The 19,881-nt window shown below is 59.7% G+C and overlaps 7 protein-coding genes across 7 annotated transcripts; 4 read left to right on the top strand and 3 right to left on the bottom strand.

The window, feature by feature from the left end:
* Positions 1–21: 21 nt before the first annotated feature.
* On the top strand, positions 22–2,058 carry AN1226 (NAD-dependent protein deacetylase hst4). The gene is made up of 3 exons (XM_062772541.1): positions 22–430; positions 479–591; positions 629–2,058. Exons 1-3 carry the CDS (start codon positions 256–258, stop codon positions 1,997–1,999), a joined length of 1,659 nt encoding a protein of 552 aa, XP_062628525.1. The 5' UTR covers positions 22–255; the 3' UTR covers positions 2,000–2,058.
* Positions 2,058–3,347, bottom strand: fps1 (Farnesyl pyrophosphate synthase). The gene is made up of 5 exons (XM_062772540.1): positions 3,193–3,347; positions 3,000–3,137; positions 2,759–2,962; positions 2,636–2,724; positions 2,058–2,594 (listed from the first exon to the last, which is right to left on the bottom strand). The coding sequence occupies exons 1-5, from the start codon at positions 3,313–3,315 to the stop codon at positions 2,096–2,098; spliced, it is 1,053 nt and encodes a 350-aa protein (XP_062628524.1). The 5' UTR covers positions 3,316–3,347; the 3' UTR covers positions 2,058–2,095.
* A 406-nt stretch (positions 3,348–3,753) lies between these two features.
* dpb3 (DNA polymerase epsilon subunit C) lies at positions 3,754–4,436 on the top strand (the record flags this gene model as incomplete). Its single annotated transcript, XM_062772539.1, has 3 exons — positions 3,754–3,792; positions 3,884–4,083; positions 4,124–4,436. 3 exons carry the CDS (start codon positions 3,754–3,756, stop codon positions 4,434–4,436), a joined length of 552 nt encoding a protein of 183 aa, XP_062628523.1.
* Positions 4,437–6,029: 1,593 nt separating this feature from the next.
* On the bottom strand, positions 6,030–7,878 carry mpp (Mitochondrial-processing peptidase subunit alpha). Its single transcript, XM_062772538.1, has 5 exons — positions 7,741–7,878; positions 7,523–7,690; positions 6,784–7,488; positions 6,394–6,745; positions 6,030–6,357 (listed from the first exon to the last, which is right to left on the bottom strand). The coding sequence occupies exons 1-5, from the start codon at positions 7,834–7,836 to the stop codon at positions 6,104–6,106; spliced, it is 1,575 nt and encodes a 524-aa protein (XP_062628522.1). The 5' UTR covers positions 7,837–7,878; the 3' UTR covers positions 6,030–6,103.
* A 3,979-nt stretch (positions 7,879–11,857) lies between these two features.
* LOC62_04G005975 (uncharacterized protein) lies at positions 11,858–12,837 on the top strand (the record flags this gene model as incomplete). The annotated part of the gene is made up of 2 exons (XM_062772537.1): positions 11,858–12,667; positions 12,728–12,837. Exons 1-2 carry the CDS (start codon positions 12,001–12,003, stop codon positions 12,835–12,837), a joined length of 777 nt encoding a protein of 258 aa, XP_062628521.1. The 5' UTR covers positions 11,858–12,000.
* Positions 12,838–13,328: 491 nt separating this feature from the next.
* SPCC576.05 (SAC3 family protein 1) lies at positions 13,329–17,762 on the top strand. The gene is made up of 6 exons (XM_062772536.1): positions 13,329–13,558; positions 13,606–13,779; positions 13,830–13,952; positions 13,998–14,949; positions 14,986–16,935; positions 16,971–17,762. Exons 1-6 carry the CDS (start codon positions 13,433–13,435, stop codon positions 17,714–17,716), a joined length of 4,071 nt encoding a protein of 1,356 aa, XP_062628520.1. The 5' UTR covers positions 13,329–13,432; the 3' UTR covers positions 17,717–17,762.
* Positions 17,745–19,807, bottom strand: Dnajc11 (DnaJ subfamily C member 11). The gene is made up of 5 exons (XM_062772535.1): positions 18,941–19,807; positions 18,803–18,903; positions 18,280–18,769; positions 17,839–18,245; positions 17,745–17,802 (listed from the first exon to the last, which is right to left on the bottom strand). Exons 1-5 carry the CDS (start codon positions 19,765–19,767, stop codon positions 17,783–17,785), a joined length of 1,845 nt encoding a protein of 614 aa, XP_062628519.1. The 5' UTR covers positions 19,768–19,807; the 3' UTR covers positions 17,745–17,782.
* Positions 19,808–19,881: the final 74 nt, after the last annotated feature.

Raw genomic sequence — 19,881 nt, 5'->3', positions numbered from 1 at the left:
TCGCAACCGCACAACCCGCCCCAGTCTGCCCCTTACTTGCCCATCTCGGCGACCACTGTCCCTCCACAAGAGACTGCCAATGCACAAGGCAACGTCTCTTGCATCCACATCCCCCCTTCCTTCTTGACATTTGAGATCACAATACAACGCGACGCAACGGCACAACACCGCTCGCATATATACATGCACACCCGGCAATAACTTGACTTCCCTTCTTTCCTCTCGCTCCATGCCCACCGACCCGCGCAACCGACTATGTCCACAATCCTAATCCCCATCCAGCCGGAGGCGGGGCCGTCACGCGTCGCGTCCACCAAGAAGTCACTAGACAGCTCGTTTGCCCAGCAGGCTTCTGGTGCGGAGGATGAGCCAGACCTCGAGACCGTCATCCGCCGAGTACGCAACGCACGCCGAATCGTCGTCGTCGCCGGTAGGTTTCCTCTCACGCCAAACGGCGCGCCCGACTAACACCCCCCAGGCGCCGGTATCTCTACGGCTGCATCCATCCCCGACTTTCGCGGTGCTAGCGGCCTGTTCTCTGGATCCAAGGGACATAACGTCAAGGACCTCTTCGACTTCAAGAGCACCAAGGTGAGCTTTCGGACTGCGGACGCGTCTAACCCCCTAGACACCCGCGCTCCTTGCCAAGCACCACGCGCTCTTGACAGAGCTGTACGACAAGGCATCCAAAGCCTCGCCAACACACTTTCACAACCTCTTGGCGTCGCTGAACGACGACGGGCGCTTGTTGAGGTGCTACACGCAGAACATTGATGGGTTGGAAGAGCGCGCCGGGCTGCCTACCGGCGTCCCGTCTGTTTCCACCCCTGCACGACGCGTCGCAAAGGGCAAGGGTCGCGCAGCATCCTTGTCTGCCGCAACATCGGGCCAGCAGACACCAGACGGAGAGGTTTCTTCTTCCGGATCGGCTCTTGGAGACATTAGCGCCGCGCTCAACCCCGGACCGCCATCCCACCCACCCGCGCCGCGCTGCATCCCGCTCCACGGCATCCTGACCCACATGCACTGCAGCCTGTGTTCCGCACAGGTGCCAATAGAGAAGTGCATGCCATTACCACCACACGCCATCCCCTGTCCGGAATGCGAGCTCGCGTCGTCAATACGTTCGGCTTTGAATGAGCGGTCGCGGCCTGTTGGAGCGCTACGAGCCAGCGTCGTCCTGTACAGCGAGCACCACCCGGACGGCGAGGGTATCGGCGCGGTCACAGTACGCGACCTCAAGGGCACCGGCCGGCGCGGTGAGCGAGAAGGCCAGGCCGACCTGCTCATCGTCGCCGGCACCTCGCTGGCCATCAAAGGCGTCAAGAAGATGATCAAGGAAATGTCTGAGATGCTCGCGACGCGCCCCGACTCGTCCGTATCCGACGGCAAGTCGGTCCCCGTGAGGACAATCTACCTCAACAACGAGCCGCCAACGGCTCCAGGATCATGGGGCGATGTCTTCGACGTCTGGTGCAAGGGCGACATTCAGCAGTTTGCCGACCTGGTCGCAGACGACAAGTTTGCCCCGCCGCTTCCGATCACGCCGCGCAAGCCAACCCCGCGCAAGCGTGTCGAGTCGGGCGACCTTCCCCCCACGCCCAACTCGTCGACGCCGAGCAAGCCACGCAAGCGCAAAGCCGACAACGTGTTTGTGGACATCGAGACGACACCGACAAAGAAGTCGAAGAAGCCAGTGCTGCCCCTCACTCCTGGTGCTACCCCGCCGCGTGCCCGCCCAGCGTCAAACCTACGCGAGTCGTCACCATCCCCCGAGCCCAAGGCCAAGAGGGAGCGAGCGGTGTCACCGACGCCAGAGCCAAAGTCCCTGTCCTCCGACTCGTCGCGCACGTCGTCCCGCGACTCGACCCTCACTCCTCCCCCACCTGCCAACTCCTTCTCTCCCGTCACCACCACACTTCCCCTCTACCCAACCGACCCCTTCGCAAACCACGCCGGCCCACAACCGGCCTCCAAATTCTGGGCTACAGTCTTGTAGGGCCCCCATAGACATACTCATTTGTTTGTACCACCTACACATCACGTCATGTAACGCCTATCCGATTATGCAGTTGCATATGCAATGTCTAGCAGTCTACTTCTGGCGCTTGTAGACCTTCTCCAGGAACGAGGTGAAGACCTCCTTGCGGACGCCGGTCGACTCGTCGACCTGGGCGATCAACGCGGTGAGCTTGTCGTGGCTCTCCTTTTCGTACTTCTCGAAGCGCTCAGGGATGGAGATGGGCGCCTGCGAGTAGAGCTCCTTGACGCGGGCCTCGGCGACCGAGTCCTTCTTGCCGTAGTTGTCGTCGAGGATCTGGCGCTGCTCGGGCGTGGCGAACTTGAGCGCCGTGTTGATGTTCCACGAGCACTTGTTGTCCAGGATATCCGTGCCAATCTTGCCGAGAACCTCGGGAGGCGCGTACGCGTCAAGGTAGTCGTCCTGGACCTGGAAGTACTCGCCCATGGGGATGAGGATGTCGAGGGCGGCCTTGTAGGCGGCCTCGTCCTTGACGCCGGCGACGCGGAACGCGAGCGCGACGGGGAGGTAGAACGAGTAGAAGGCGGTCTTGTAGACGACGATGAGGTGGTGCCTGTGGTCGGCGTCAGCAGTGTGGAGGACGGGGCCACTTACTTCTGGAGCGAGAACTTGCTCAGGTCGACATTGTCTTCAGGCGCAGTGATAAGGTCAATGAGCTGGCCAAGCTCGGTCTGGAAGGTGGTCTGGGCGTCAGCGCCGCTGCTGAGCTACGCTTACCTCGAGGAACAGCTCGACCAGGTCAATGTAGTAGCTCTCCTGGCGGAAGTGCTTCTTCAACAGGTAGTAAATGGCCGCCTCGAGCATGAACGAGTCGTTGATGGCGATGGTGCCGACACCGGGCATGCGGTACCAGCATGGCTGGCCGCGGCGGGTGATGGAAGCGTCCATCAGGTCGTCCGAGACGAGGAAGAAGCCCTGGAGCTGGGAGAGTTAGCCCGGCGCCATGCCTTGCACTTACCAGCTCGACACACCAGCCGAGGAGGGCCGCGTTGAAGTACTCGTCGTCGGTGAGCGCCTTGCCCTTCAGAATCTCGAGCGTGTCGACGACCGACAGGCCGCGGTTCAGCTTGCCGCCAGGGACGTTGTGGTAGAGGTTCTGGGTGTCGTCAGCATGCCATCACAGCAGCAGCAGCAGCATCAGCCCGACTTACGGCCTTGTACCACGCAACCGCCTCCTCCGGCATGCCATTCTGCTTGAGGTAGTCGATGAGCTCGTCGGCAATCTTGTCAAAGACGCCCTCGAAACGCGCGCGCTTGGCTGCCTTGTCTGACATGATGGAAAGTGGTGGTGGTGTGGACAGAGGAGATGATGGAGCAACAACAAAGGGGTCCTGGGCGATATCCTTGGCCTTGTGCTCGCGATGGGACGACGCTGCGTGCTCCAGCGCCCAGCGCCGCGCCGCGCTGCCTGCCAAAAACAGGGTGGTGGTGGTTCGATCGGAGCGCCGGCGCCACGCTCTGGACCAGCCAGCGACGCGTCGGGGCTTATCCCGGGGGGCGGAACAAAGTGGCTCCCTGGCATTAGGCTAAACCATTACGATCTTACTCCTAATCATCACTTCCATCAAATTACCCCTTGTTTGTTATCGAAGCCGCCGCCGCGACCACGTGACTTGGAACGCCACCATCCACATCCGATCGACGCAAGCTACAAAAGCAGAGCTGCCAAACACCTGTTCTCGACTTTCCTTCCACAACATTACACCAACAACATGCCACCAAAACTGTCAAAGAGGTCAAAGACGTCGCGGGTGAGTATGGTGGTCCGTCGACGTGTGCTACTGCTAACACATCGCAGTTCCCCGTGGTAAGCTGCAGCCGCCCCGACCACGCTGACCCCAGGCGCGGATAAAGAAGATTATGCAGATGGACGAGGAAGTCGGCAAGCTGGCATCGGCTACACCGGTCATGATCTGTGCGTACGGTCTCTTACTTCTGCTGATGCCAGCCAAATCCCTCGAGTGCTTCCTTCAGCTGTTGATAGACGAAACGGCCAAGGAGACGCGCGAGCGCGGCTCGCGCAAGATGGTGCCGTACCATCTGTACGTATACGTCTACTTCACAACCCCGCTGACACGACAGCAAGGCAATGATCGACAAGTCGGACCAGTTCGACTTCCTTCGCGAGCTCGTCGAGGGCGTGCCCGACCCTGGAGAGAAGGCTGGCCCGGCCAAGCGCAAGGCGTCGACGGCGGACGGCTCTGCGGCGGCCGCAACGCCACGACGAAAGTCTGCCGCTGCCAAGGTCGCCGAGGCGAAGAAGGAGGACGTGCCAGCCCCTGGTACGCTTCCCGCCATTGGAACGTGGAAGCGCGACGCTAGCGGCGAGGGAGGCACCGGCGAGGGCGGCAAGGGCATGTTTGACGACTACGACGACGACTACGATGACTACTAGGCGAGGCGTTGGCGCGAGCGAGGCGATGGCTTGCACGCCGTCGCAGGAGGTAGCAACAACACAACCGATGGCATGCCGCGCCAGAGGGTAGCAGCACAACCAATGGCATGTGGCCAGACCGAGACAACAATGTATCATGTAACACGACTATACACTACTAGACAACAGGGTGAGAGGTGGGGTGGAGCAAACATCTAGGCGAGCAATCGCCCGCCGCGCTACACCATGCGCAGGTGGTCGTTCCACGCAATCATGGGCGCCGGCAGGCGGCGGCGGTTGTGATGATGATGGTGGTGATGATGGTGGTGTTCTTCGGCACATGCTGAAGCGCCGAAATATGCCTGGCGCAACGGCGTGCGGCGCGACGGCGCAGGGGTAGGCGAGTGGGTTTCGACGTGCTAAACACGGGTCAGTGATGCAGTGTGACACGGGTACGGTGTGCGCAGCGGCCCTCACCTCGACGAGGAGTTTCGGCGCGCCAAGCAATGCCTTTGGCCGCGCGCCAGTGGCCCGCGCGAGGAGGTTGACGACGCGCGGGACGAGCGTGTGCGAGGGGTGCATGGTGGCGGGGGCGGGGGGGTATCTTGTCGTCTGATGTCGCTTTATCTACAATGGTCGGTGCAGTGGGGCTGCAGCTGGCTGACTGTGTGCGGTGTGCGGTGCTGTGATCGCCGCTTGACGCGGAACACGGCGCGTGTGTGTGTGTATTTGTTTCGGCTGGGCTCGGTGGGCTCGTCGGGCGTGTCGGCCAGGCCCGGACTCGTTGTCGTCGACTCGGTCGTCGTCGCCAACGTCGGTGTGCTACGCGCACGTCGGTGCGCAGAGGGCAGGCAGGTGTGCAGGTGAGTAACAGTGCTGAAGAGGGAGCAGTGTTGGGCAACGCGGTGCATTTGGCATCTGGAGACAAGCATTTGGTATATCTTAGGCGAGGTGGGTGGCATGCGGCAGTGGGTGGTGGCTGTGACTCTGGCAAGCAGGTGGGCGGGGGCCCAGTGGTGTGACTTTGCGGGGGGGCGGCAAAATGTCTCGGCACATGCCGCGGCTGGGCTGGCGACGTCAACATCCACTCTGGCCGGCCCACTATACCCCCGCCGCCCCACAGGTCCTCGGGCCAAGCTCCTTGGCGAGGTGAGCGGGCTGCTGCGGGGCTGCACGAGGTGCATGGATGTTAACAGGATGCAGTGGGAACGTCGTCGCCAGCACCTGGCAGAGAGAGACAGAACGTGCTCGATGTGCTGCTGCTCGCTGCAACGTGTTCACGCCCACTCGTGCTCGAAGTGGAATGTCGCGACTTCCCGCCGTCTCGCCTGCGCGCTAGCTCGATGCAGCATCGGCAACATGGGCCAGAGTCGGTCTCTTCGCTAGCCCCGCTCTGTCAGCGCGCTGCACTTGACGTCAGCTTTGCAGATCACTTGCTCCACTGCACCACGAACGGTGATGCAACGAACCGTGGTGCAGTGGAGACGATCGACGATGACGAGGAGGAAGGGCCGGTATAGTGCCCCGTTGGTGGCGGGGCTGGTCGGATCTGGTCGCTATTCTGGGTGGCCACCACAGGTCTCGGTCACCACACCGACCTTGCTCGCCGCCTCGTTGTCGAACAGTGCATGTGGCTACTAACACAACAATGGCTCCTCTACGCTGCGCGGTCTAGGACTGCCGCACGCCTAGTACGGCTGCCGGCCCAGTCCCCACGCCTTGAGCGTCGCCCGCACATCGCCGAGCGCATCGACCTGTCCCTGCCCCACAATGGTCGGCTCGCCCGACCCCAGCCCATAGTTGATCTGCGCGGTGCGCGAAGACGGGCGCAGCACACGCGTCGCAGTGCGGTGCAGGTCGTCGAGCGTCAATGCGTCAATCTTGGTGCACATCTCCTCTACTGGCACCTTCTTGCCGTGGATCTGGGTCTGGCGGCCGAGGTCTGGCGTCAGCTTCGCACGAGCACTTCTTCACCCACCCTCAACAGCCGTCAGCCTCGACTCGAGCGCCATGACAAGCTGACTCTTGAGCATGTTCTTCGCGCGGCTCAGCTCGATCGCGGTAATGCCGCCCTTCTGCGGCCGCGTGAGGGTGTCGAGCTGGTGCGCAATCACGTTCGCCGCGCTGCCCGCAAACTGCGGGTAGACCGACATGGCGATGCCGAACAGGCCCGAGTCGGCGTAGCAGTGGTGGAAGCCAGCACAGTAGTCGACCGCGTGGTACCGGTTCAGAACATTGGTGTACAACCGCGTGTACATGCCCTTGCCTGGGCCACCGGCCGAGAACGAACCACCTCCACCAAGCAATGTCTGCAGGGTGGCGAGGGCGTACTGAAAGAGTCAGCACAGACCGCAGTGGGGCAACTCACGATATCAGGGTCGTGCACGCCAAGGCCCTCGAACCCAATGTAGAGGTGCACAAACTCCTCTTCCGGCTTGAGAATGTACTCCTCGCCGCCAGTGTACACCGCACGCGCGGCCGCCAATCTCGCGTAGTCGTCCGAGACGTCCGTCGGGGCGTCAGAAACCGTCGCAAAGCTCTTGGTGCCGGCAGGCTGGGGCGACACACCAGGGCGGAGCGACGACGGGGGGACATCCAGCGACGCCTTGGCACCCGCCGAGCCAAAGAACTTGTCGGCGAGCTCGACCAGCTCCTGGTGCTCCATGCCGACACCGGCAATGACCAACCGCTCAGGACGGTACCAGTCGCGCATGAACTGGCGAATCTCCTTCTCGCCAAGAACGTCAAGCTGCGACTCGGGGCACAGCAGCGGCATGCCGAGCGTGTTGTCCTTGAACGCGACGGTGTGGAGGATCTCAGGCAAGATGAGCTCTGGCTTGGCCCAGATTTCGCGAATCTCGTACGCCGCCGCGGCCTTCTGCGCCTCAAGCTCCTCGGGCAGCAGCAGCGGGTGAAGTACTGTCGACGAAAGCAGCTCCATCGCCAGCGGGAGCGACTGCGGGAAAACCGTCGACTGGTACATTATCGTCTCGCGCGACGACGAGCACGAGATCTGCGACCCGAGCTGGTCGATCAACCGGGTCATCTCCTCGTCACTGTGCTTGTCGGTCGACTGAGCGTTAGCTAAGCTCCGGCCGGCAACCCACCTTGAACGCGAGCCGATCCAACAGGTGCGACACGCCGCTCGTCCGGTGGCTCTCGAACCTGCTCCCCGCGTCGACATACACGCCCACGGCGTGAAAGTGGCCCGGCGTCGACTCGGTCGCGACGCGCACCTTGTTCGGCAGCGTCGTCACCTGGGACGCAGCTGGGAGCTGGAGGAGTCAGCGGCAAAATCGACCTGGCGGCACACGACGCGACGCACAGCTGCGGACGACGCCCGGCGCAACAATGGGGAAAGGGGCTTGCGCACGGCGCTGCGCAACAATGCGCCCGAGGACGTCGACAATGGTAGGCGCATAGTTATTGTCGAGGAGAAAAAGTTGGAACAAGTGTGATTGTGTCGTCGATGTAGTCGTTGATTGATCGTCTCGGGTGACCTTAGTTGAAGGTTAGAGCCGAAGAGCCGGAAAGCGTGGGGTTACGTAACTTATGATGCCGATCCTCCACCCTCAAGGTGGCACTTTGGCCGACTCAAATTGAACGATCTTCTGAGTCACGACATGGGCTCCTGATACTGTATGCATCACTCAACAAGTTGATTGAACCCGGGTTCGAGTAGTGTCTATGATATTTCTTCTCATTCATCTCCTCTTTCATTTCTTGCTTCTACGTAACTCTCACAGCTTCATCCATAATCACATGTCAGACGCCGAGATGGTCGCTCGACCATGGCGATCGCAGCCACGGGCACCGTTCAAGTTCACCGAAGCCGTAATGAGCGTGGATATAGGGCCGGCGTGATGACTTTATCCCTGGTACCCGTGTCAGGTGCCAGGCCGGCACTTGCGTTGGCACCAGGAGGAGAGCAATCAAGCCCAAAGAAAGATTCGCCCATATTAGACCACTGGGGTAGTAGCGGCCCGCGCCAAGGGACACGGCCATCTCGCTCCACTCCTCTCTAGGTGGGCCGGTTTGACAATTTCCCCAGAACGTAATCATAAAGTATATCAAACTCAGGTGCCACTTGGAAGCGGGGTTCACCTTTGTTGCCAATGACATGATGAAACCGTGCCTCCACTGCCCACAATTAGTCGCCGGTCAACAGCAGTGCTCTTGCATGTGCACTCTTCGTCAACCTCCTCCATTCCTTATTCCTACCTCATATTTCACTACTACATACATGCCACGCAAGCCTCGACGCTCCGCTCCAGCCAAGACTGTCCCTCCAGCCGGGAAACGCCGACGGACAACGCAAGATGCAGAGTCTCCTCTCCAGCAACCGAACCATGGCCCGCAACTTCCCATAGAGCTCCTCGAAATGATCATCTCGCACGTGGATCCAGTCACAGACAAGCCCACCCTCGCTGCACTGCTTCGAACGTCTCGAATAATGTGGGAACTCGTTGCTCCTCGCCTGTATCGCAACCTTCGACTCGACGACAAACAGCTGCTTCAGCTCCTCGTCGGAGGCACTGCACCTCGTCATCGACGCAGGCTGGCGATTGGGAGTTTTATCGAGCGCTTATTGCCACGAAAGGGCGCGTTGACCGACCGGGCAAAGCGAGCCTTCAGCCTCATCGAGCATCTACACCTCTGCCCGCCTCCCAAGGATTGCTTCGACCTCTACATGGTCTCACAGGCAAAGGTTCCCTTGTTCCCGAACGTTCGGACTCTGTGTCTCGACGGCAACAACTTGCCCTCCGATTACATCCATGAACCCGGTTCACTCCCCTACGATTTCGCAGTGTTCAATCATCTTACCGATGTCTGCATACGCGGGGGACGTTACTCCTTGCAACGAATGGATGTCTTCCTTTCCACATGGCGATCCAAATACCAACCAAGACCACGCGACTTATACTTGTACTTCATGCCGCGAATCGACAAGACCCGAAACCTAACGATCCACTGCGATGATCTCTCAAAACTTCAAATTCGCAACCTACCTTGCGCATGGGAATCATTCCGGATCTTTGTGCGGCAGACCGATTACGAAGACCGTTTCTCCTGGCGAATGGGAGATGTTGTTGTCGGCATTTTGAAACAGCCGCCCATTTCTATACTGCAACAGTACGGGCCGGCGCCCAACAGTCGCCTACCTGAACATTACAGGGCCATTATTGGAGACAACCCACCTCCGTGCACGGTTTGTGGTAGGTGCACTCGAGCCAACTCGATTCACCACATGACCCGCTGACATGGTTCAATTTAGGATTGACGTGGATCGAGGACGCAGAACAAACCTGAGCGTCTGGGTCCGTGCTGCCCCAGTATCCCCTCGATGGACATCGGCCCCGACACAGCCTGCTATGCCTCATGCCTGCATGGAGCGGCCCATGGGCTTGTAGCCATCGCAGATAGAACTTCAACTAGCGTTTCCTTCTGCTTCATCCACCTCAGTGAACGGGCAACCGCCCCCTGGCTAGCGCGATCGCTAGAGTGGCGAGAGTGCCACTTCTTCGCAGTTTCTTTAGAGCAGGGGGGTTTCAAATGAGTTGCCGACTGTTGCCTAAGACGAAGAAGAGGCTTGCCTCGTGTACTCAGTCACATACAGTACCGAGAGTCACAGATGAACCTATCTGAAGTGGAATACTTACCCTCTGGCGGAGGCAAGCCATGTTGGATGAAACCACGCCCTACGCCAAGCCCAATGGACGGGTAACGATACAAATCCGTTCCTCAATAAACAACTGACCTCATCATGATTGATTGTAATTACACTTCATCTTCACACAAATATACACGAGGCGTGTTGCAACAGCACCACCTGGCTCGACATGGCGGCCACAGATCACACCGACGGTCATGCGCACCCCGCAGGGCACTCTCCTGTGCGACTTCCAGTCGAGATGCTCGACAATATCGTTGCGCAGCTGGATCCCGCCGCTGACGGCAGCACCTTCATCGCCCTGCTCCAAACATCTCAGTCCATGTGGGACCTGGCTGCCCCCCGGCTGTACCGCAGCCTCAAACTCGATGACGATCAACTGTACGACCTCCTTGTCGGCGGCACAGAGCCCCACTATCGGCCCAAGATGGAGGGTGGACGATATGCCGACAGCCGCATAAACTCGCGCAACGGCGCCTTGACCGCACGTGCCAAACGTCCCCTCAGTTTGGTGACGCCGCTCCATCTATACCCGCCACCAGTCGACCTCTTTGATCTGTTCATGGTCTCGCAGGCCAAGGTCCCACTATTCCCAAACGTGCGAACTCTCTGCCTAGAGGACAACTACGATCGCAGCCCCGTGGGCCCGATGCTCGAACACTACCATCGGCGCCTTCCCACTACCTATGTCGTCTTCGACCATCTCGAGCAAGTGTGCATACGCGGGGGTGACTACTCCTTGGCCCGCCTCAGGTACCTGCCTTGCGCCTGGCGAAAGGATCGACAACCTCCACCCCAATACTCAGCAAGATATAATTTGGATAACATTCGGAACATAACAGTCCACTGTGATGACTTCGCACAGGTGACTTGGTGTGACCACCTCCCGAGCGCATGGGAATCGTTTCAAGTGTTCGTACTCGAGGCGCTGTTTCAAGTGCAGGTTCGGGAAGACGCTTTATCAAGTATGGAACATCCTGGCGATCGACCGAGGGAGCAGCAGCCACCTATTTCAGTTTACTTCAAAAAGCACGACGAGGCAGAAGCGACCCTGCGAGAAGAGTGGGGTACCCTTGACAAGTATCCAACCTTGGCCATAACGTTTGGCGACAACCCACCCCCTTGCAAAGTCTGCGGTAAGTAGGGAACAATGCCACCCGTAATCCAACTGACTTGATTTCACCCAGGCTCGACTTGGGTGGAGGCAGAGGAGCAAGATAGAACCTCTGCGGCCAATTGGCCGCAATATCGGATCTCCACTGGGGAAATGAACGACCAACCTTCCTGAGACCAGTATGAATACATGTACCTATTGGGTGCACGCAAGCCCTGTTGTTGTGACTCTGTCCCATTGCCTGTGGTCCAGTCAAAAGCGGTTGGAGGGCTCACATTGCTAGGCTGCCAGGCGACAGCATGACCTGCGGAAGCACAAGCCGCATGACGTCATCCTCACAATCAGCTGTCTGTTACCTGTTTAAGATGCTCTTGTCCACAACTTGACCGTCCACCTCAACATCAATGTCCTATTCTCTACCACGGCGGCCTAACCCCCAAATGAAACATACTGGATCAGCATGGCAACCAAACCCACGCAAGATGCCGACACGCCTGTGCCAGCAGCACGTCGCTCACCACGCCTTCCTGTTGAGCTCCTCGACCGCGTCGTTTGGCACATCGATCCCGTCACAGATAGCTCCAGTCTCGTTGCGCTGCTCCAAACTTCCAAGTCCATGTGGGATATGGCAGCCCCTCGACTCTATCGCAACCTACAGCTCGATGATGGGCAGCTGTTCCAGCTTCTTGTCGGAAGCACGGAACCGCGCCACCGGCGAAAGTCGGAGAGTGGACGGTTTGCCAGTCGGATATCCCCACGCAAAGGTCCACTGACCGAGCGGGCAAACCGAACCTTCAGCTATGTTCGTCGACTTCACCTTTATCCGCCCCCCATCGACTACCGCGATCTTTACATGGTATCACGCTCAAAGGTTCCTTTGTTCCCAAATGTGCGAACTTTATGCCTGGAGGACAACTACATTCGGGGTAGAAGGGTTCAGGCCTTACCCACAACATATCTTCCAGACGACTTCGTTATGTTCGATTATCTCGAGGAGGTCTGTGTACGAGGGGGCGACTACTCCTTGGATCGTCTCAAGTACCTGCCTTGTTCCGCCAGGAACAAGCAGCACTCTCCACCAGACTACTGGACGAACTTCGACCAGGAACAAGCAGCACTCTCCACCAGACTACTGGACGAACTTCGACTTCCGCATGGACAACATCCGAAACCTTACAGTACACTGCGATGCCATTGAACAGATTAGTGGGTGTGAGCACCTGCCTATCGAATGGGAATCCTTCCGAATCTTCATTCTGGAGGCGCGATACCAAGTTTGGAGCCAGGAAGCCTCACTGAGCATCTTCGGAATGTATGCCGACCGCTTGACGCAACCACCAATTCCAGTATATCTCAAGAAAGAAGATGAGGCGGAAGCCAGGCTCCGGGAACAGTGGGGTACTCTCGAGAAGCACCGCAGCCTGAAGATCACATTTGGCGACAACCCACCCCCGTGTAAAGTTTGCGGTGAGTTACAGTGCCACTTCCCAATGCACATGCTCTTCAGCTGACTCGTGTTTCACGCAGAGTCGACATGGGTAGAGGCAGAGGAGCAGGATCGAACATCTGCTGCGAACTTCCCCCAACACTGCATCTCCACTGGCGAGCTCAACTTCAATCCATTTTCACGCGCCTGAGATTTACGAGTGTGTGTCTCCTGTTTCACTGCATTTGGCTCTTTTGACCCAGTTATACTCGGCTTTTGTACCAGTCGTGCTTTAAATTGCAGGTGTGACATTAGAATGGCCTACCCCTGCCCAACCTTTCCTTCAATCACCACACGAAGGGGTTGTCTTAAGCCAGAGCAGCCGCCGTTGGATCCAAGATGCAACTATTGTCCGGCTTAGCGCCTCATGGCCTGCCCGCCCAGCAGCACACACTAGTGTTAATGCACCCCATGCTCCCTCGGACACGCAGGGCGCCTCTGATATCGTGTGCATATGTGCATGCACAGAGGTCGGTCAGAGAGAGACTGGGGGAGGAGCTCTAGAGAGCGACGGACATGGTAGGTATCTCCGTACTTCAACGGAATCAAATGTTGCTCAAGACATGACGACCATCAATGACCGCCGTTCAAAGGGTGAGCAACATTCAGACGAGCAGACCTTGGTTATAACTCGCTTCTCTCTGATCACCCCAACCACCTCGGCATTGTGCAACAAGCAGCCGCGTCTGCAACACCTCGCAGGCAGACACGGCAGCTGCACTTCGCCCCACATCCCATTTCGCACGATGGCGCCGCCCTCACCGGCCTTTGCGGCCGACTCTGACGGCGATGAGGACTTTCTCAAGGCCGACAAGAAGGCCGCCCGCGCCGCCCGTTTCAACACGGTGCTCGTCGGCAACCGCTACAAGGAGGTGAGTGGGGTGACGGAAACACGTGGTATAGACATTGATGCCGCCAGCTGGAAGCCACTCGCGCACAGGAGCGTAAGGCCTTCCTCGAGCAAGGGTTAATCTCGTCGGGGAAGACCACCTTGGGCTCTGCCGTCGACATGCGGGGAACATGTGAAGACATGTGCCCAGAGTACGAACGAGAGTTTCGAGAGTACACCCGGGAGATTCACCCATTCGAAGCTGTGAGCGTTAGAAGGCGGTGCTCCGTGGGCGGGGGGCTGACTATGACCAGCTGCCAAATCGACGGATGGATCACTCCAAAGCCGTAGCGGCGTATACCCGATCAGATGCCGGTGCTGGACATGGTGACGCCGTCAAGTTACCATCAGACCTGCGTACCCCTCAAGCCCTCGTGGTAAGTGTTTCGTGCACAGACGAGCCGCGATCTCACCTGTTGCAGCGATCACTCGACTATCTTATCGGCCAGATCCTTCCGCTTCAGCCCGCCGTCAACCCTAATGCGGTCAACCCACCACCACCAACGGAACGACGAGCTTTGGGCAACTCTGCAGGCTTTATCCGCGACCGCACACGAGCCATCCGCAAGGAGTTTGCGATGCAGTCGAGCTGGGGCCACGACGAGGCGATTGCAACTTTCGAGCGGATAGCCCGATGGCATATCCTCTGTCTGCGCGAACTGCAGGAGGAGACTGGATCCAACACGGACATGCACATCGACTCGGCGGAGCTTGGACGATGCTTTACGTCACTGAGACAACAGTACAACGACCGGCGAGAGGAGCTTGGCGTCGACACACCCTGCCCTAATGAGCCAGAGTTTCGCGCCTATATGCTCATTTTCGACCTCGCCAACAAGTCTGTCTCGATCCCAACTGCCGAACTGCCCGCTGCTATCTTGGACCACCCCCTTGTCAAGCTAGCATGGCAGATCCGGCAAGCTGCCCAGCGCAACTTTGACATGCAGAAGGAAGGCTCCAAGCTCAATGCTGAACTCGGAGCCAATCTGTTGACACGGTTCGTTCGTCTCCTCAAGCAGGGCAAAGTGCCATACCTCCTCTCCTGTCTCATCGAGGTCCGGCTTCGCGACATCCGCCGAAGTGCTCTCCGTGCCCTTGTCCGCTCCTACCCTCGTCTCAAGGCCGAGCCGATTCGGTACAGTGAATCGGGTGAGGTGCTGGAGCGCCGAATGCTCTTATTCGACACTATGGACATCCTCATGGGTGCGGAGGAGCAGGAAGACGACGAACCTGCCTGGGATGACATTGTGCCAGTGTCCAAAAACCCCGACGACGAGTCTGCTGCCATCGCCGAGCGGTTTGGTATCGAGGTGTTCCAGGATGTCGAGATTGGTCCTGTCGGCGCGTTGGTTAACCTTGGTGCCAAGTTCAACGGTGCGTGCGTGTATTTGCTTTGGCTGACTGTCCCAGACAATAAGGATGCTCCGTTTACCCGCCGATGGAAGCTCATCACGGAGAAGAAGGGCGACGCCTCGTACTCGGACATCATCAACGGCAACGCCGGCATTCAGATTGACGGTACAGCTGCCCTTCGACCAGCTGTGATGTCAGCGCCTCGACCGCGTCCCGTGTACAAGCCGTCGCCAGCTTTAGCCAAGGCCGCCCCGCAGCCGGCTGTACCTGGGAAAAGCATCTTTGAGCGACCTGGATCGTCATCATCATCATCGGCGGGCGCGTTCTCGTCGCAGAGTGCCTTTGGGAAAGGCCCGTTCGCAAATGGCGGTCCCTCTGCGAACGGAGGTGGAAGTGCCTTTTCTACATCGTCAACTACTGGCAGTGCCTTTGCGTCCACAAGTGCAGGCCTGTCGGCGTTCGGCAAGCCTCCCCAAACTTCTGCCTTCGCCCCCACGCCCAAGGCGCAGCCTTCAGCCTCTGCATTCGCACCAGCTACACCACCACCACCAAAAGTAGCGCCACCAGAAGTGTCAACGACTCCAACTGTGCCGCCGCCGCCAATACCTTCCTTCTTCAACAAGCCCGACCCGACGCCTCCCAAGCCCGCCGATCCACAGCCAAAGCCAATACCGTCCTTCTTTGACGCCGCACTCTCTGGTGTTTCAAAGCCGCCAACGTCGGAGCCCACCTCCATTCCATCCTTCTTCGACAAACCGGCACCGGCCGGGCCGTCAAAGGCGCCCCCAACGTTCTTTGCTTCTCAGACTACAACGCCAACTGCGATTCCGCCGAAGCCGCCCTCGCCAAAGCTGCCTTCTCCACCCCGACCTCCACCTGTGCCGGTCATCCCCCGAATCAAGATCTCGCATGCTCAGAGGCGAGCAGCACCCTTCATTCTCAGCCGGCAGCTCGTTGACGAGGTTGTGGATCAAATCCTCCAATCTGTGGAGCCTGACCTGGCCAAGATTGTCCATCGACAGGAGGCTGCCAAGCAGCACCGAGAGTCGTTGGCGCAGCGCCAGGCGTTCATCAAGAAGTGCTCCGCGCTAGTCTTTGACCGATTGGTGGAAGAGGAGGTGACACGAGTGGCGAAACGAGTACAGTCCCTCGAGCTACGGGCACAGACACTCGCTCGAAAAATTGCCCTTCACTGGCTGGATTGGACCAGGCGAAAGGTCGAGCTTCAGGCCAAGATGGAACAGGCCCGTGAACAGACGTTCTCAACCCTGCGATCCATGGGGTTGACTCGGTCGACTGCATCGTTTGCAGGCGGATCGAGGTTGACACTATCCCCGGCGCCCTCACGTTCCACGCGGCGGGAGGAGGCAGAGGTCAACATGGAACTGCGCCGTGCAGAGCGGATCAAGAATCAACTACATGCCCCGTCCACCTTCCTGCACTCGATCGCCCGACACGTTGCGCCGCTGCTGTCAGAGCAGACAGATGAGGAGACACCTCTTTGGGAGACTGTCCTCCTCACTGCAGAGAATTCTGGGTCACCAGCCAATGAGGAAGCAAGGAATTGGCTTGTTCGAAAGCTTACAAGTGGCCACGACCTGCACCGTGACGGAGTCGACTTTATCACCACTGTATCCGAGGCCGATGGCGAGTTCCCTGGCTCAGTCGACACCGGGCTGTTCATCCTGGAAGCGCCGACCACCGTCGACCAGAAGATTCCGCGCAATGTCAATGTCGATGACGCGCAGGACCGGTTGGAGGCAGCGATCGGTGTTGCCAAGCAGCAAAGCCGCTACAAATCATCACTGCTCATCCTGACCTGGGAGAGAGAGTCGCTCGACCAAGTTGTTCAACGCCTCGACATCGGACCCCAAGTCGCTCAGTTTGACGCCGTTCAAGTTTTTAGCCTCGATGGCGCTGAGGACTTGGACAACCGCTTTGGCGCGGTGGTGCGCAGCCTGGTGCCTCGAGACCCTCTCAAGGGACAAGTGGTGGTGCCGGTTAAACGTAAGGCGGACCATTGCTTCTCTGCTGACACACAGGCCTTGTCGCGATCACCGAGCCGTCATGGCAGCGACTCTATGCCTTTGCTGAGCACGTGCTTGCCAAGTTTCCTACCGACACGGGACTTGTTACAAAGGCTTTGGCACTCACAGTGGACCTACTTCGGCAGCTCATCGATATCATCGACGGTGTTGTCGAGGAACTGCCCGTCAGCGACAACTCGAGCTACGCGCCACCAGAGCTCCAGCCGTTCCCATCTATCAAGGGCCGTGACCATGTCGCCATTGGTGAAGCAATCGCAGAATACCTGTCGCAACCGCCACTGAGCTTGGTTGACGACGTCGCTCTGGCCCTTGGCCCCCTGCGTCAGGCCACGGCGCAAGGACGACCACTTCCCATTCTCCCCGTCCTGTCCGGGATCGCCAATTACGTCTTTGGCACCCTTACACTCCAACGCCTCCCGCTAGACCAATGGCTGCCTGGCAACGAACCTGTCGAGGCGGTGGACAAACTGGCCATCGACGTCCAAGACTCTTTTGGCAGTGCCACCGACCAGGCTGTGGAAGGCTTGGCTCGTGTCGCCAACGAGGCCCAGCTGGCGCTCGCCGCCGCGACACCGCTGCCGCCTACACCGACCAAGCGGTCTCCCACCAAAGGCAAGAAGCGACGAGCCGACGACGCGGCCGATTCCAAGGTCGCCAAGAATGCGCGCTTACTCCGCGCGCTGGCCGAGGCCAACGCGACACTCAATCAACTCGACCCCAGCGCCATCTCGGCCGTGTAGATGTAGATTATCCGTGCCACTGGCACGATGCATTGCAGTATGAGCATTGATATGAGTGGTGATTTTCTATTCTTCGAGGGCATGGGCTAGGGGGTCAGCGACAGCTGTGCCAGATCACTTACATTTGACAGGTGCACGGAACGACTGCACGTCGTCGACGGTCACCTCGTGGATTTGTCCTCGGAAGAGGTATCGCACGCGCAGCTTCTTGTTCTCGCCGATACACGGGTCGTAGAATCCCAGCAGGTTGAACTTGTTGCGCGCGCCGGGGATGAACACGCGCGAGTTCTGCACGAGCGCCTGGACGGGCACGGTGACGTCGATGATGGCGCCGTTATCCCGGATATCGCGCGCGGTAAAGTCCTCGGCGCGGCCATACTGCGCAGTAAGGATAACCAGGCCGTCGCGCGCGCGCTCGGCCTGCACCTTGGCCGCGACGCTGCGCTCCATGAGCAGCAAAGCATCCTCTGCCTCGGCCTTCTTCTGCGCAATGTAGTCGGCGTGTTCTTCCCGCAGCTCCTCGATACGCCTGGCGTCAGCTTTGCTCCTCCCCCCTCACTCACTTGGAAATGCGCTGGTGCTTCCGCGGCAAGAGATAGTAGTGGTGCCATGCCGCATACGCCGCGGCCGGAATCACGGTGCTGAACAGCACGACGTAGGGGTTGTACTCGCCCGACAGCAGGATGGGCAGCGCGAGCTTCTGGCCCACGCGCGAGATGTGCAGCTTGACCTGGAACCCGCCGCTCAAGTACAGCTGGAAGGTGGCGCCGGCATAAGTGTGCTCCGTGACGTGCGCCGTCGCGTCGGCGAACACGTGCCCGCCGCGCAGCTCGACCCCGACACCAGCCTTGAGCTTGAGCCCGAGCGCGTGCGTGCTCCAGTCGGCCGAGGCGTGGTTGGCCGCCAGGCCCGTCTGCGCCTCGACCGTCCACCCCGAGCCTGACATGGTCGCGTTCGTCGCCCCGATCGAGAGCGCCGACTGGTCGGCGTACCGCATCTCGTCGGGCATCGCGGCGCCCCACGGGCCGAGGGAGAAGAAGCCAGTGTTGTAGGCTGATGTCAGCGCCGCAGCTCCATGTCACCCACTGATGAACCCCGTCGTCTCGGCGTATATCCTCCTGCCGACGGTCGCCGAGATGCGCGGTGGCGCGAGGAACGTCTGCGAAATCGCCGTACCAGTGACATACCTGCCGTCAGCTCATCCCCGACCAGCCCTGCACCCACGTATTCTCGTCGATCGTGTACGTCCCCTTGAGGGTCGATATCCGCGGGTTCATCAGCGTCTGGGTGTACTGTGCCCAGAGACGCGGGGAGAACTGGTGCCGGAGGGTGCCGCTGAGATTCGCGCCGCCTGCGCCGCCGCGCGCGGCCATGGTCCCCTCCATCACGAGCTGGGTGCGGTCGTTGATGGGCGTCTCGAAGCTGTGCGTCATGGTGACCTGGCCCGGCATGACGCGCTGGAGGCGGGACACGGCGTCGTGCTTGATGTTCTCGGCGCCCTCGAGGCCCGCGAACGCCGACTCGGGGAGGAAGACGGCGCGCGCGTCGAGCGTGATGCTCATGTTGCCCTTGCTGTGCACGAGCGCGTCGGCGTCGGCGCGCCACTTGTCGTTTGCCTGCCGCGCATAGTGCGCGCGCATCGCGCGCGGGCTGAGGTTCTTCGGCCCGACATCCCACGACGTCCGCAGCCCCTCCTCCCCGAGCAGGTCGTACACGGTCCTTCGGCGGGGGTCGAGGAGCACCTCGTGCGCGCGCTGGATGGCCGTGAAGCGCGCGTGCGCGGCCGAGCGGCGCACGTCGTCCGTCTGCTTGTCCGGGTGGTAGACGGCCGCGAGGGAGCGGTACGCCTCCTTGATCTCGGCGTTGGACGCCGTCGTGGGCACGTTGAGGACCGCGTACAGGCTCTCCTGCGCTGCCTCGTCCGCAAACTCTTCGCTGCTCTGTGGGGTGTCGAGCAGAGGAGCCGCGCTGCCCGTCGGCGCGTGGATCGGCCCAGAGGCGCCCTGGGCAAACCGTCGATAGTAGGCGTTTGAGGGGCCGGGGCCGGCCATGGTGGGTGTGGTGTGCGATGGGGAGAGAGGGAGAGTGAGAGTGAGATGGAGATTACTCGTCGTTCGTTGCCGGCTGGTGGCTTGTCATGATGCCGATTTCAGGTCGGCCAGTTC

This window comes from Vanrija pseudolonga, chromosome 4 (genome assembly GCF_020906515.1).
Source record: "Vanrija pseudolonga chromosome 4, complete sequence".
In the NCBI taxonomy this organism is placed as follows: Eukaryota; Fungi; Basidiomycota; class Tremellomycetes; order Trichosporonales; family Trichosporonaceae; genus Vanrija; species Vanrija pseudolonga.
Note: the sequence above shows the minus strand (reverse complement) of the source record. Positions and strands in the feature narration are given on the sequence as shown.